The sequence below is a fragment of the Myxine glutinosa genome, chromosome 1, assembly GCF_964187855.1.
Source record: "Myxine glutinosa chromosome 1, kmMyxGlut1.1, whole genome shotgun sequence".
Taxonomy (NCBI): Eukaryota; Metazoa; Chordata; class Myxini; order Myxiniformes; family Myxinidae; genus Myxine; species Myxine glutinosa.
In genome coordinates, this window is record NC_136261.1 from 1,879,601 (window position 1) to 1,895,500 (window position 15,900).

Consider the following 15,900-nt stretch of genomic DNA (forward strand, 5'->3'; position numbering starts at 1 on the left):
GCGTCATTTAGGAAATGGAAATGTATAACAGCGTCATTTAGGAAACGGAAACGTTTAACAGCGTCATTTAGGAAACATAAACGTTTAGCAGCATCATTTAGGAAATGGAAATGTTTTGCAGCGTCATTTAGGAAACATAAACGTTTTGCAGCATCATTTAGGAAACGGAAATGTTTTGCAGCGTCATTTAGGAAACATAAACGTTTAGCAGCGTCATTTAGGAAACATAAACGTTTTGCAGCATCATTTAGGAAACATAAACGTTTTGCAGCATCATTTAGGAAACGGAAATGTTTAGCAGCGTCATTTAGGAAACATAAACGTTTTGCAGCATCATTTAGGAAACATAAACGTTTTGCAGCATCATTTAGGAAACGGAAACGTTGAGCAGCGTCATTTAGGAAACGGAAACGTTTGGCAGCGTCATTTAGGAAACGGAAACGTTTGGCAGCGTCATTTAGGAAACGGAAACGTTTTGCAGCGTCATTTAGGAAATGGAAACGTTTGGCAGCGTCATTTAGGAAACGGAAATGTTTAGCAGCGTCATTTAGGAAACGGAAACGTTTAGCAGCGTCATTTAGGAAACGGAAACGTTTAGCAGCGTCATTTAGGAAACGGAAATGTATAACAGCATCATTTAGGAAACGGAAATGATTAACAGCGTCATTTAGGAAACGGAAATGATTAACAGCATCATTTAGGAAACGGAAATGATTAACAGCATCATTTAGGAAACGGAAACGTTTAGCAGCGTCATTTAGGAAACGGAAATGTATAACAGCATCATTTAGGAAACGGAAATGATTAACAGCATCATTTAGGAAACGGAAATGTATAACAGCATCATTTAGGAAACGGAAATGTATAACAGCGTCATTTAGGAAACGGAAACGTTTCACAGCGTCATTTAGGAAACGGAAACGTTTCACAGCGTCATTTAGGAAACGGAAATGATTAACAGCATCATTTAGGAAACGGAAATGTATAACAGCATCATTTAGGAAACGGAAATGATTAACAGCGTCATTTAGGAAATGGAAATGTATAACAGCGTCATTTAAGAAACGGAAATGTATAACAGCATCATTTAGGAAACGGAAATGATTAACAGCATCATTTAGGAAACGGAAATGTATAACAGCGTCATTTAGGAAATGGAAATGTATAACAGCGTCATTTAGGAAACGGAAATGATTAACAGCATCATTTAGGAAACGGAAATGTATAACAGCATCATTTAGGAAACGGAAATGATTAACAGCGTCATTTAGGAAATGGAAATGTATAACAGCGTCATTTAGGAAATGGAAATGTATAACAGCATCATTTAGGAAACGGAAATGTATAACAGCGTCATTTAGGAAACGGAAATGATTAACAGCGTCATTTAGGAAATGGAAATGTATAACAGCGTCATTTAGGAAATGGAAATGTATAACAGCGTCATTTAGGAAACGGAAATGATTAACAGCATCATTTAGGAAACGGAAATGTATAACAGCATCATTTAGGAAACGGAAATGATTAACAGCGTCATTTAGGAAATGGAAATGTATAACAGCGTCATTTAGGAAATGGAAATGTATAACAGCATCATTTAGGAAACGGAAATGTATAACAGCGTCATTTAGGAAACGGAAATGTTTAACAGCGTCATTTAGGAAACGGAAATGATTAACAGCGTCATTTAGGAAACATAAATGTTTAGCAGCGTCATTTGGGAAACGGAAATGATTAACAGCGCAATTTAGGAAACACAGACAATGATTGGATGGACTGTACACAACACAGACAATGCTTGGATGGACTGTACAACAACAACAACAACATGCATTTTAAGGCCATTTTCCCTGCTAGAGCGGGGGTTAGCCTTGCGGTCCCCATGACAATCTTCTCCATTTTTTCCTATTTTCTGCATCTCTCCTTGTTAACCCCCTTGCCCGTATTTCTTCTTCCACCATCTTTAGCCAAGTCTTTCTCGGTCTTCCCCGTCCTCTACTTCCTTCTACATTCATTTCCATCACTCTTCTCAACCAGTCACTTTCATCCTTCCTCAACACATGACCAAACCATCTCAACCTGTTCCTCTTCACAGCATCAATCACAGGCAATATTCCCATCATCTTTCGCAATTCATCATTTGTCTTCCTCTCTCTCAACGATACTCCGCACATCCATCGAACCATTCGCATTTCCACCCTTTCCAGCCTTCGTTGCTGCTCTACATTCATTACCCATGTCTCGCTCCCATAAATCATAACACTTCTCACACATGCAGCATACACCTTTCCCTTCAGCTTCAGCGACACTCTCCTCCTCATCAGCACGCCACTCAGTTCCCGAAACTTCTTCCATGCACATCTCACTCGAGCAACCGTTGCCGAGTCTGATCCACCTTCTCAATTCAGCATGTCTCCGAGGTAGCAAAATGTTTTCACACCTTCCAGCTTCATGCCGTCTCCAAGATCCAACTCAACATTTCCTCCATCTGCAGCTCCCTCTGTGCACACCTTACATTTGAATGTAGCTGCCGCACTGGTTAATGACCCTCTCAGACCACTACATTTTTGATGAACCCACTCAGCGCACATTGTACATTGAATGGAGTTCACTCCGACACCCTTCCAGCACACAGCACACGGTCACTTCCCAGTTCTTTCCACCTCACCACATGCTTTACCACTTGCCATCACCTTCGTCTTTCCGATATTCACCTTCAGACCTTTTGTCTCCATACATTCCTTCCACTTGTTCATCTTTTCCTTCAGTCCATCCATACTTTCTGCAATCAACACCAGATCATCTGCATACAACAACTCCCACGGTAAACCCTCCTTTACGTTCTGAGCCAGCACCTCCATCACAGCTACAAATAGTAGTGGACTTAGTACCGACCCCTGATGCACTCCCACCTTCACCTCAAACTCACCACTGTTCCCGTCCTTCGTCCTTACAGCTGTGCGCGCTCTTTTGTACATTGCCATCACTACTCTGATCAACCATTCCTCCACTCCTAACTTCCTCAATGCCCATGTCAATACTTTGCGTGGAACCCTATCGAATGCTTTCTCCAGATCAACAAACCCAAAAAACAACTTCTTCCTCTTCTCCATGTACTTCTCCTGCAACTGCCTCACAATGAAAAGCGCATCTGTCGTTCCTCTTCCTGGCATAAATCCAAACTGCATTTCGTCGATCTTCACTTTCTTCCTTATCCTCCTCTCCAACACCCTTTCCAATACCTTCATTCCATGCTCCAATAACTTTATCGCTCGGTACGAGCCACACTCCAGAGGGTCACCTTTCCCCTTGTATAGAGGGACGAGGGTACTCAGTTCCCAATCCACTGGAATGCGGCCTTCTTTCACCACCAGATTACAGATCTCTGTCATTCTCTTCACACCCCAACTTCCTGCTGCCTTCAACATATCTCCCACAACTCCTGTCGGCCCTCCCGCTTTTCCACTCTTCATTGCTTTTATCGCTTCCTCAACTTCCTTCGCAGTTATCTTCTCTGCCGGTCCTAAAACTGGGTTACTCTCTATGTTGCCATCCCATTCATTCTCTGCATTCAACAGCATTTCCATATATCTTTTCCATCTTCCTTTAATTCCATCTGGGTCGACAACGATTTGTGCCACTTCATCCTTCAAGCAACTCACCCCCATCACATCACACCTCTCTTTCGCTATGTGCTCTGCAATCCTGAATACTGCTTTCTGACCCTCTTCCGAATCCAAGCGTTCTCCGAACATTTTCCTACATGCCTCCTGCGCCTTTGCTACCTCTTTCTTTGCAGCCTTCCTGGCTGCCTTATAACTTTCATGCTCTGCTGTTTCTGCTCCCGTACCCTTCGCCTTCTGCCACTCCTTGAACTTCTTCCTCTTCTCGTCAATCCTCTTTCCAACTTCAACATCCCACCACCATGTTTCCGAGTGCCTCGGTGGTCCTTTTGTCCATCCACATACCTCACCAACGGCTCCCAACAGACTAGCTTTCATTGACATCCAACCACTTTCAAGCTCAACCACATCATCCTCTACCCTACTCAGCCTCTCTTTTAATGCCTTCCTTACTGTCACTTCTTTCAACCTCCACACCTTCATTCTCGGTTGGTACTTCACCCGCCGAGCTCTCCTCGCACCTTTCACCCTTATGTCGCAGACAACCAAGTGGTGCTGTGAAACAGCCTCCTCTCCCGGGATCACCTTTGTGTCCCGGAGGTGCCCCCTATCTCGCCTACGCACCATCAGGTAGTCAACGGTTGTCGTCGACCCACCTGACGTGTATGTAACAAGCTTATTATCCTCTTTCTGGAACTGAGCATTACAAATCAACAAATCAGCTCCATCAGCAAACTCCAAAATCCTTTCACCTTCTCCATTTCTCACACCATATCCGTAACCCCCATGAACTCCCTCAAAACCATCCATACTCCTTCCCACATGTCCATTCAGGTCTCCTCCCACCACAACAACTTCCTCATCTTTCACGTTTTCCATCAGCTTCTCTATCGCACACCAGAACTTGTCCTTCTCTTCATTGCTTCGACCAACCTGCGGAGCATATCCCGAGATGACGCTCACCAAGAGCTTTCCAATCATCATTTTCACCATCATCCACCTATCACTCACTCTAGTCACACTCACCACACTGTCTACAAACTCCTCAGAAAACAGGACACCAACACCATTCACACCCTCCGGGCACCCTTGCCACACAAACTTGTATTTCTGTCCCTGCCTACCCTTCACCATTCTCACACCACTTCCCTTCCATCTCGTCTCTTGCACACAACATATGTCCACTCTTCTTCTGACCAATACTTCCACCACTTCTCCTGATCTCCCTGTCATTGTCCCTACATTCCATGTCCCAAACCTCAGAAACCGATCTCCACTTCGGGCTGCACCCTGCCCATATGTACTTGTAATAATTGTCATGGTTCTCTTTTTGAGGCAATGTTTTTATGGCCGGATGCCCTTCCTGACGCCAACCCTCTTAGTCATCTCTTACGACACGCAGGGATACGGTGTACCTATTCTGACCAGGGTACACACTGGGAAACGTTTAAAACATGGAAATTCTGGGGGGGGGGGGGGGCGGCGTCAGCATCACGGCTGCGGTTTAAACATATTCCAACAATATCCAAACAGAACCATGAAAACCATGAAAAACAAAACGGGAAAAGTCTCCAAGCGAGAACGTGGATTTGAGAAAGAAGGGGCAGAGGCGGAAGAAAAACGAGATACAGGGGGCGGGGCACAAGCCGAGACGAGGAGGAGAGCGAACAAGCACGTGTCCGGGAGGAGAGAAAGAATCAATATAGAATTCTTTGTCTAGGGAGGTGAGGTGAGGGGGAGAAAACAAAATAAAAGAAACAAGCAATACAGCGAAGGAAATAACCCAAACTGACAAAACACCGACTGGGGGAGGGAAGCCCCAAGTCACCAGGCCGCGCACAAGGTACGACGCAGAAAACGATTAATTACACACAAGTTTGCACGAACCACAAACCAACACCAACTAGAAACACACAATAACACGTACAGTCGTACACAGCAAATTAACCAGTGGAAATTTGACAAAGACAAGAATGGGAAAACACTCAAACTTCGATGCCGTGGAGAGCTCGAAGATAATCAACAAAGATAATCATTGGGTGGACAGTACACAACACAGACAATCATTGGGTGGACAGTACACAACACAGACAATCATTGGGTGGACAGTACACAACACAGACAATCATTGCGCAGACAGTACACAACATAGACAATCATTGGGCAGACAGTACAGAACACAGATAATCATTGGGTGGACTGTACACAACGCAGACTATGATTGGTTGGACTGTACACAACCCAGACAATGATTGGGTGGACTGTACACAACACAGACAATGATTGGGTGGACTGTACACAACACAGACAATGATTGGGTGGACTGTACACAATGAAATGGAAAACCAAATACTACATTGGAGTCATCAGGAGGAACCTGAATAGGATTCGGGTTTCAGCCGCTACTCCACAACCCTCAAACCCATCCAGGCGCAGCCAAGTGAACCTTCCACAAAAATCTCTGCAAGAATTCACTTCTCCTTGCACAGATCGATGAAGAAAGAGAGAAAGAATGAACACGAAAAATTAGAATAAGGAGAAATGTGAAAAATTAGAAAGAAATGTGAAAGAAACAAAGATCGCTAACTCCGAGCCTGACGTCCTTCCCTTAACTCTGAGCCCCAACGCCTAGCCCCAACACCCAGCCCCAACGCCCAGCCCCCAACGCCCAGCCCCCAACGCCCAGCCCCCAACGCCCAGCCCCCAACGCCCAGCCCCAACCCCAACGCCCAGCCCCAACCCCAACGCCCAGCCCCAACCCCAACGGCCAACGCCCAGCCCCAACGCCCAACGCCCAGCCCCAACGCCCAGCCCCAACGCCCAGCCCCATCTCCTAGCTCTAGCTCCTAACCCAAGAAAGATGTTGGGAAGAACCCAGATAGATAGATTTCAGCATTTCTTCCTCAGACAATTTGCACCACGCTCCTTCCGACAACAGACAATCATTGGGTGGACAGCAGACAACACAGACAATCATTGGGTGGACAGTAGACAACACAGACAATCATTGGGTGGACAGTAGACAACACAGACAATCATTGGGTGGACAGTAGACAACACAGACAATCATCGGGTGTACAGTAGACACCACCGACAATTATTGGGTGGACCGTGCACTACACAGACAATCATTGGGTGGACAGTACACAACACAGACTATGATTGGGTGGACTGTACATAACACAGACAATCATTGGGTTGTTGTGGAGATGTATGTGTGTGGGAGGCTGTCTACCTTTTCTTTCTTTTTTTTTTTCTTTTTTTTTTTTGTATACAAAATCGAGGCTTGTAAAAGAGCTAACTTTTATCACACAAACAAATCAAACAGACAAACAAACAACGTATATAAAAAGGGTAGCGGTAGACAAGATGGGGAGAGAAGGGGAAGCACATAAACACAACATTTGAGAGCAGGGACATCGGGAATGTGTGGTAGGGAGAGGGCTTGGGGGGAGGCGGTGTGGGAAAGGGGGGGGGGAGGGTGGGAGAAGTATAAACACAAGGACACCAAGGACTTCCAGGAAGGAAGGTGGTATTTCAAAAAAGTGGATTTGGGGTGAAATTAGCGCGGGTAGAAAAGATCAAGGTTTTGGATGGGGGAAGATAAGAGATGGTGGTGAACAGCTGTTTTAAAGACCTGGAGGGAGGAGTGGGATTGAAGAGAGTGAGGGAGTTTGTTCCAGAGGTGGGAGAAAAGAGGAATGAAGGAGTGAAGGTGAGCAGACAGTCTTGATTTTGGCAGTTTAACCATAAGAGGGTTGCAGGCAGATCTTGTGCGACCTGCAGGAATATTTGGGGGACAGAGCCCAGAGAGAGCTGGAGGAGCAAGGCCGGAGAGGAGTCGGTAGAAGACAGAAAGACCACCAACCTGCCTGCGGTGAGTAAGTGAAAGGCCCTCGGAGGTAGCTTCATCGCGGGAGATACCAATGATTCTGAACGCTTTGGTTTCAACAGCGTGAAGACGAGCTAAGTGTGAGGCAGGAGCACCAGCCCAGAGGGGAGATCAGTATTCCATTGAGCTGCAGATGAAAGCCTTGTATCTGGTGAGGAGCTCAGGTGTGCCAAGGAAGGACTTCGCACAACGGAGGATGCCCAGTCAGCGACTGGCTTTGGAGGCCAGATTTGAAATGTGGTTTTCCCAGGAAAGATCATGGCAGATAGTGAGACCCAAAAGCTTGAGTGACAGAACTTCTTGGAGAGGATTATTCAGAAAGTGGATGGGAGGGTTGTCCAGTCGGTCTTTTCGGAGAGACATCGTAAGGGTGTGAGATTTGTCAGGATTGAAAGACATGTTCCACTTGTTTGCCCAGTCTGTGATTTTGTCCAGGTCTGCAGAGAGTGAGGAGGGTGCAGACCAAAACCTTTACCTTTATCAAAATATGACAGACAACACTTGATAGACAAAGATAGACAAAGATAGACGTTTTGGCCCCAGACAAGTTTGTCTTGATAGACAAACACTTGATAGATAGACTGTGTTGTCTACTGTTTGATGTCCTTGCTCACAAATGTTGTGTTTGTGTCTGTCCTTCCCCCTCTCTCCCCATCTTGTCTACCACTCCCCTTATTTTGTGTTTTCTGTGTCGGTTTGACTTTTTGTGTGATTAAAGTTAGCTCTTGCACAAGCCTCGATCATGTCCACAAAAAAAAAAAAAAGGATTATTTATTACGTACGTACCGAGAGAAAAGTTTGTCCTCATGCAAGCAGATCTCTAAATTATACTTAAACTGCATCAAATATATATACATACAAATTATTTTATGACAAAAGCAAGGCAAAAGTGGAAACTGAAGCATAAGATAAGAACAAAAGCTGATGTAATGGACCCTTGGCTTCACATTTTTGGACAAGTTCAAACCACAGATAAAACATGTTTTTGCCAGCTCAGCACAGAGAAGCAGTTCTGCCCCGTTACTGTGAAATGGCTCGCAGCCAACTCTATACAAACAAGCATATCTCCTTTTGCCTGGCTCAACTATATCACATGATGCATTTACCCAACATGCTTTTCGGCCATGGCTGTCTCTGATTTGTCTAGAGATGACAATTATTCATTTTTACCCCGACGTGCAGTCAGGTATTCCAGTGGACTTTGGACAGCAAGGAATGGAGTTCTTTACAAGAGAAACGAGAACACTAGAACCTGGCCTGGTGTTGGATTAGCGGCGAGGGTGCCAGCTTAGGATCCTAGGATCCTGGGTTCGAATCCCGGTCAATCGCTGAATTAACGCCAGGGGGGTTGACTCGGCCTGTCATCCTTCCGAGGTCGGCTAATTGAGTACCAGTTCACTGGTAATTCCTTGTTTGTCGTAAAAGGCGACTAACAGGGTTGGTGGCAGGAAGGGCATCTGGCCATAAAACATTGCTTCAAAAAGGGGACCAACAAAAACAACAACAACCACGGTGCCCGAAAAAGGCCAACCCCCGCTTTGCGGGGAAAAATGGCCTCTAAAGGTGGTTTATTTTTATTTTTATACAAGAACAGCACTCGGTAGAGCGCACACCCCCGCCAGGCTGAACAGTTGACGTTGTGTATCCACCGATAGGCTGGATCTGGATCCGGACCTGAACCAAAATCGAATCTGCGTCTTCTTTTCGCCTAACCAACTCATCCACCTAGTTTTGTCGCAACTCGCCCACATCCTTTTCAAAAATTGTGCTATATATCGTTTTGGCCCCATCTCTCAATGGTGAAGAATCACTTGAGATTAAATAATTCCAGTATCTGGATTTGGGGCTTCACCAAAATGGAATACATTCTTCCTCATTACACACCCAATCTGTCCATCGAGTATCGTCTGAATCCACCCACAAGTTTTTGAGATGTACTATATATTGGTTTTGGCCGTATCTCTCAATGGTGAAGAATCACTTAAAAATGATAGTATCCGGAAACACATTTGGATCTTCACCAAAATCTAATCAATTCGACCTTGTCACACACCCAACAGGTGCACCAACTTTCGGTTGAATCTGTCCACAACTTTTTGAGATATCCTGTTCACAGACAAACAAGCAGACAGGGGTGAAAACATAATCTTTGCCCACATTACCACCAATATGTGGGAGGGGCCTGTTAAAACAGACAATACAATATACTAGCCAGGGAAAGGAACAGGAATAGTACACATCCTGTGAGCGGTTTCCGTTAAACGCACTATCAATGTCCATAACTGTAGCAATAACATGAATGAAAGGACATTGATGAACTTGAAAAAAAATGACTCTGTGTAGGAGAATGTTGAGAAGACTCTGGAGACTCCAATGAATGAAACAGCTTTTACAAATAAGGATTTATTATAATTAGTAGATCACTTGTTTCAATTCAATAAGGAACTACAACAGCTAAACGAATTGGTAATTCAAGTCGATGGTTCTTCTTCTTTGGCCGGTCCTCTGCGCAGCGCTGTTCTCCTTGGCACACCTGAGCTCCTCACCACATACAAGGCTTTCATCCGCAGCTCAATGGAATACTGCTCTCCCCTCTGGGCTGGTGCTCCTGCCTCACACCTAGCTCGCCTTCACGCTGTTGAAACCAAAGCATTCAGAATCATTGGAATCTCCCGCGATGAAGCTAACTCCAAGGGCCTCTCACTCACTCACCGCAGGCAGGTTGGTGGTCTTTCCATCTTCTACCGACTCCTCTCTGGCCTTGCCCCCCCAGCTCTCTCTGGGCTCTGTCCCGCAAATATTCCTACAGGTCGCACAAGATCTGCCTGCAACCCTCTTATGGTTAAACTGCCAAAATCAAGACTCTCTGCTCACCTTCACTCCTTCATTCCTCTTTTCTCCCGCCTCTGGAACAAACTCCCTCACTCTCTTCAATCCCACTCCACCCTCCAAGTCCTTAAAACAGCTGTTCACCACCATCTCTTATCTTCCCCCATCCAAAACCTTGATCTTTTCTACCCCCGCTAATTTCACCCCAATTCCACTTTTTTGAAATACCAACTTCTGTCCAGGAAGTCCTTGGTGTCCTTGTGTTTTATACTTCTCCCTCCCCCCCCCCCCCCTTCCCATGCCTCCTCCCCCCGGGCCCTCTCCCTGCTCTCGGATGTTGTGCTTGTGTGCTTCCCCTTCTCTCCCCATCTTGTCTCCCGCTCCCTCTTTTTGGGTATTTTGTTTGTCTGGTTGATTTGTTTGTGAAGTGTAATGTTAGCTCTTTCACGAGCCTCGATTCAGTATACAAAAAAAAACAAAAAAAAAAAACACGTCATCCACGCTCGCCTCACCGGCACCAGCTCGTCCTCCCCCCCCCCCCCCCCCCCCCAGGCGTTGACAACCATCCCCTCCTGCTGGGAGTTCCTCCAACCCTACATTTGCTTCACAATAGTAAAAGGCCGAGGAATGTGCTCTAGCCCGGGGCCGTGACAAGGCGAACAAAAGATTCCCAGGTTTTCTTTTCTCCGTGCTCCGAGGTCCAAATTCCTGACATTCCTTCGAACCACCTGCGACTACCTGCTCCGTTACCAATCCCAACCAATATGAGTTACACTTCCACACCTGCTGTACTTGTTCCCCTATCAATCACTGATATGCACTATCAATGTCCATAACTGTAGCAATAACATGAATGAAAGGACATTGATGAACTTGAAAAAAATGACTCCTGCTGTACTTGTTCCCCACCTTTCCTTTTTTTTTTTTTTTGCAGAGATGCTAAGGCACTTGGACAGGCGTTGTTTTCACACAAATGTGGGAGTCAAGAGGCTGGCCGTTAGTAAAGAGGATGGCAGTGGTGGACACTTGGAGGCGAGACTCTCAGCATATCAACAGCAGCTCAAAGAGAACCTGAGAGTGGACATGGAGAGGCAGGTACGTAGCACGCTCGCTGTGGAACAGAGTGTGCATTACGATGCATGAAACCTGGCTGGAACAATCCACTGCATTTCTAATGTAATGAGGTTTGCCGCTGCAGTGGTGTTTGCATGGAACTGTTCGACAAAGAAAGATATTTCCCGGTAGGTTCAGGTGGCAAAAGAGGGAGAGGGCACAAGAGTTCGTGCAGAGTTGAAGGAGCAGGTGAGGAGGGAAAACGAGCGTTTGCAGAGAGAGGCGGCGGCACAGCTCAAGACACAAATGACCAGTTTGAGGGAGGAGCATCATAAGGAGATCGAGAAGCTGAAAACACATCATAAGGTACATGTCTGCAGATTGAGGTCTGATGGTGAAAAGTATAATCCATGAGTGTTGGCATATTACACATGCATGCATGCACGCACACACGCACGCACACGCAGTCCCCGGTTTACGAACACCCGGCTTCTGAACATCCTTCCATACGAACATCATACTTTATAACCATGTGTTAAAGAACTTTGTTTGTGACCTCTTTTGGACGCATCTCAGCCAAAAACTCTATAAGACTCACTCAAGTTAAATATAAATTTATTAATCTCTTGCAACAAACAGTTTCACGAAGATATAGTTATACATTACAATCAAATAACCACATGACACGACATTCTGCTCTCTCTTGCTCCTGCTTCCTCCGAGGATTCCCCGTCCAGTTCTTCTCTGTTCCTCGATCAGTTGAACTCTCTCTCTTCTCTCGGAGCATTGGTGCTTAAGTAGCAAAGAGCTCCTTTGATCTCAGGACATTGGCATGCAGAGGTCAGCCCAAGGCCTATAGCCCCAGACATCGAGGCGCCCCGAGGCATCTGTTCCCTATTTTAAAAGCCATTAAGCCCCGGAACAGGTGCTTATCGCTGAGAACCACAGAACACTTCATTCCAGTTTATGGGAGAGGTCATGACCTCGCCCGTGGAGGAATTCACTCGGTAACAGAAACCATTTCACATATGGCGCTTACACAGAAAAAACACCTTCTGATCTTAGAAGGATATATGAGAACATATATATTTTTAGACTTCCACAATCCCTCATTTTTTCTTTGTTTATATTAACCATTAATCTAAACATCAACTTATTAAATATTCAAACCACAAACTTGGTAATCCAATTTCCTAAGGCATACACCGTCATTCTGGAAGAATCTGATTACAAAACATTTCTTTATTCATTGACTCTTTCCATATTAATAATGCAATTCAATTGCATAAAACATACAACCCTTCACCTTTACCACAATGATTTAAATTCACCATTTTAAAATAATAAAGCATCTGCAACATTTGGCAATACGTTTTGTTTCAAAACAAATATTGACTTTTTGTTTGAAAAAGAGAAGAGGCTGATCACTCGTGTTTGAAATTCAAATATGAAACATTTTCTTCTGATGTCTTCATAGCACCGACACTATTTCGCGTAGGATTTTCCGCTGTTGTGATAGCTGGCCAGAGTCATAAACTGACCCTGCTCTCCATGCAGCATCCTTGCCACTCTTGCTGTGAGCCACAGTAGACCCGAACAAGGCTTTCGTCCAGTTGCAGTCGACTTGCCTCCTCACTCATCATGAGTATGGAGCAAGTGTTGATGTGATGTTGGTTGACCAGCAAGATGTGGAACAGGGATGCCAGATGCATCCGCAACGATGTTGGGACCATGGCGTTCAAGTTGTCCATGGTCCATACCAGGAGCAACCAGCAAAATCGTGCACAGCTGTAATGGAGGAAAAGGCACAGCCGTTCGCTTGCAGCTCCATGCTGGCTCCCCGGAAGTTGGTGAAGTAATGACACACGTCACCGCATCCCATAGAAGTTGCAGGTAAAATGTCGTCGTCCTGCAATTGCTGACGTGATGAATGTTCGAGGCATTCGAACAAAAGTAAGTGATCGCCTTTCTTCCATATGTTGCAGTGTGATCCAGGCAAATGGTCACAAAAATTCCCTTTGGTGAAGGTAAGCATCCATCTCCAATTTTACAAAGGAGAATGTCTTCATCATTCTTTGAGAACGAGGGTGTATGCCAAGATTAACTTCATTTTTAGTCGCAAATTTTCTTTCTCGAACTTCTTCCCAATTCCGTTAGCACTCCCTTTGAGATGTGATCTGGTCTTATCCTTTTACTCAGCCATATCTGAATCTGCTTTCCACACACACTGAATCATAGGGTACATCTTATCATAAAATCACCATATTTTAACTAATCATATATTTCTTATAAGTTTCACATTGAACCATTTGTTGTTTTCCTTAAAACATTCAAAAGGTTATATTCATTTATATGCGTCACACAAATAATATTCAAATCAGGTATATATATTACTACTAAACTAAGAATAGCATTTAAAATTGCTTTCAAATCAATATCGTTTGAAAATTAAACTCATGCAGTTATTTTAACACTTATTTGTTGTTTTCCTTAAAACATTCAAAAGGTTATATTCATTTATATGCGTCACACAAATAATATTCAAATCAGGTATATATATTACTACTAAACTAAGAATAGCATTTAAAATTGCTTTCAAATCAATATCGTTTGAAAATTAAACTCATGCAGTTATTTTAACACTACTCCAAGAAAATAAATGCATTAATAATGAGTGTATATGATTAAAATCACAAACAGGAATATCTAATTCCCAACAAATCCTGCAAACAAGCAAACTATGCATAATGTATTATTATCATAGTCCTCCCACTTTTTTTTTCTTTAACAGTGTAACTTGTGGTGATACGAGTTCACTGATCTGATAAAACTGACACAATTCATAACATTTTCATTATGCCATCATCTTAACTCTGCTGTACTCATTTGCAACATTACTTGATTCAATCATTTAATCTCGGTATTATTCATATCATCGTAAAATCTTTCTATCTTGGGTCCATATTTGTTTCTATTCTCATCAATCTCCTGTGGTTTATCAATTCGTTCCAAAATACCGCAATCAAAGGTTTTAACCAAAGCTCAACCAAACTATTTCCAATGTGAACTCAAAATGCCAGTGAAACAATGATTCGAAGAATTAACTTCAAGGGGTCAACAAATTCATTCTATAACCAGATCTAATTTTCCCATCCAATAGTTTGCCTTGCCAAATGTCATATTATAACACTTTAATAAACCTTCAAAAAAATGTTTCCCATCTCAACAAATTCCCTTTTACAAATAGCCATGTGTAAATTACGTATTTAATTACAATTTTCTCTCAATTTGTTTGGTCTAAATGGCCGCAAAAGTGGCTGCCAACATGCAGTACCTTTTTTATCTACCAAGCAAGTACTCGTCCACATAAGACCTCTACCAAAATGTTTTTTTTTTGTTTTTTTTTTACAAATCTGGGATTTCTGATTACATGGATGCACACTCTCAGGACATTTCAGGCTGCTGTTAACAATCCACAACGATAAATTAATTCCTTTACCCACAATCAAATAATTAATACAAATTGAGGATATTATCCCTATCACATTCATTTATAGATTCATTATGTTGGATCTAATTTTTTCCCACTGCTATAAGGAAGAACAATAGCTTTTATAAGTCTTTGTAATATCTCACTTAATTTACCCAGCATCGAAGAATTTATTTACTATCCATTCCCCTTCTGTTTACCAGTGACTTTGTTTAAACTGCATAACTTAATTTGGTGAATCCCATGTGTATAGCTACCACTTATTGAAACCCCTACTTTTGTAGAAAATATCCAAATAAGTGGTTTTACGCCCCCTTAACTGTTGCTCATCCATTTCTATGCAACTAGTGAATACTACTGACACCAGTATGCCAATATTGGTGTGCCAGATGAACAAATGTGTTGCAGGAACACGTAACATCGCGTTCTGAGGTTAAATAACGTAACAGCGCGTTCATGTCTGCCCCTTGGTTTTAAGATTCACAATGCATTCCGTTGTAAAACTCACAATAGTTCAATTCAGCAAGATTTGCTTTACTATATGCCCATATCATCTATGCCTAAGACACATCCATACATACAGCACAATTTTATGCTGATAAAAGTCAAGTTTATACATGTCAAAAATCCATGAGCAGAGTACTCCTGGAAGTCAGTGTAAGACCTCTTCCAAATTTGGCTAATTTTGTACTCCCTCATTTTTTTATGAAGCTCATATGCATAAATAGCTGTTATTCTCATATAAATTCTATAAAAAATGGAATCCCAATATTACTCACAATTTTACTATTAATTAATGGCTGCTCATAACCCAGCACATCAAATCTTTATATTCCATCTCCCTTGACAAAAGAGATAATGTTCATAATCAAATTATATTTCTATTTTATTTTACGAATTCTCTGGATATTCGATCCCATCCACATGAAACTATCTATTTCCAGACAAGCACATTGTCGGTTTCAACAATCTTGTAAGATTGACACACAAACATACACAAACCCAAGCATTAT

General features: G+C 43.3%; 1 protein-coding gene across 5 annotated transcripts in view; it reads left to right on the forward strand.

Moving 5' to 3' along the window:
• Window positions 1-15,900, forward strand: part of OFD1 (OFD1 centriole and centriolar satellite protein) — a 136,102-nt gene that overhangs the window by 79,592 nt on the left and 40,610 nt on the right. For all 5 annotated transcript variants that reach the window (XM_078775777.1, XM_078775885.1, XM_078775827.1 and 2 more), the window contains 2 exons: window positions 11,279-11,439; window positions 11,590-11,763. In XM_078775777.1, coding sequence (XP_078631903.1) covers window positions 11,279-11,439; window positions 11,590-11,763 — 335 coding nt within the window. The remainder of the gene's footprint in view (window positions 1-11,278; window positions 11,440-11,589; window positions 11,764-15,900) is intronic.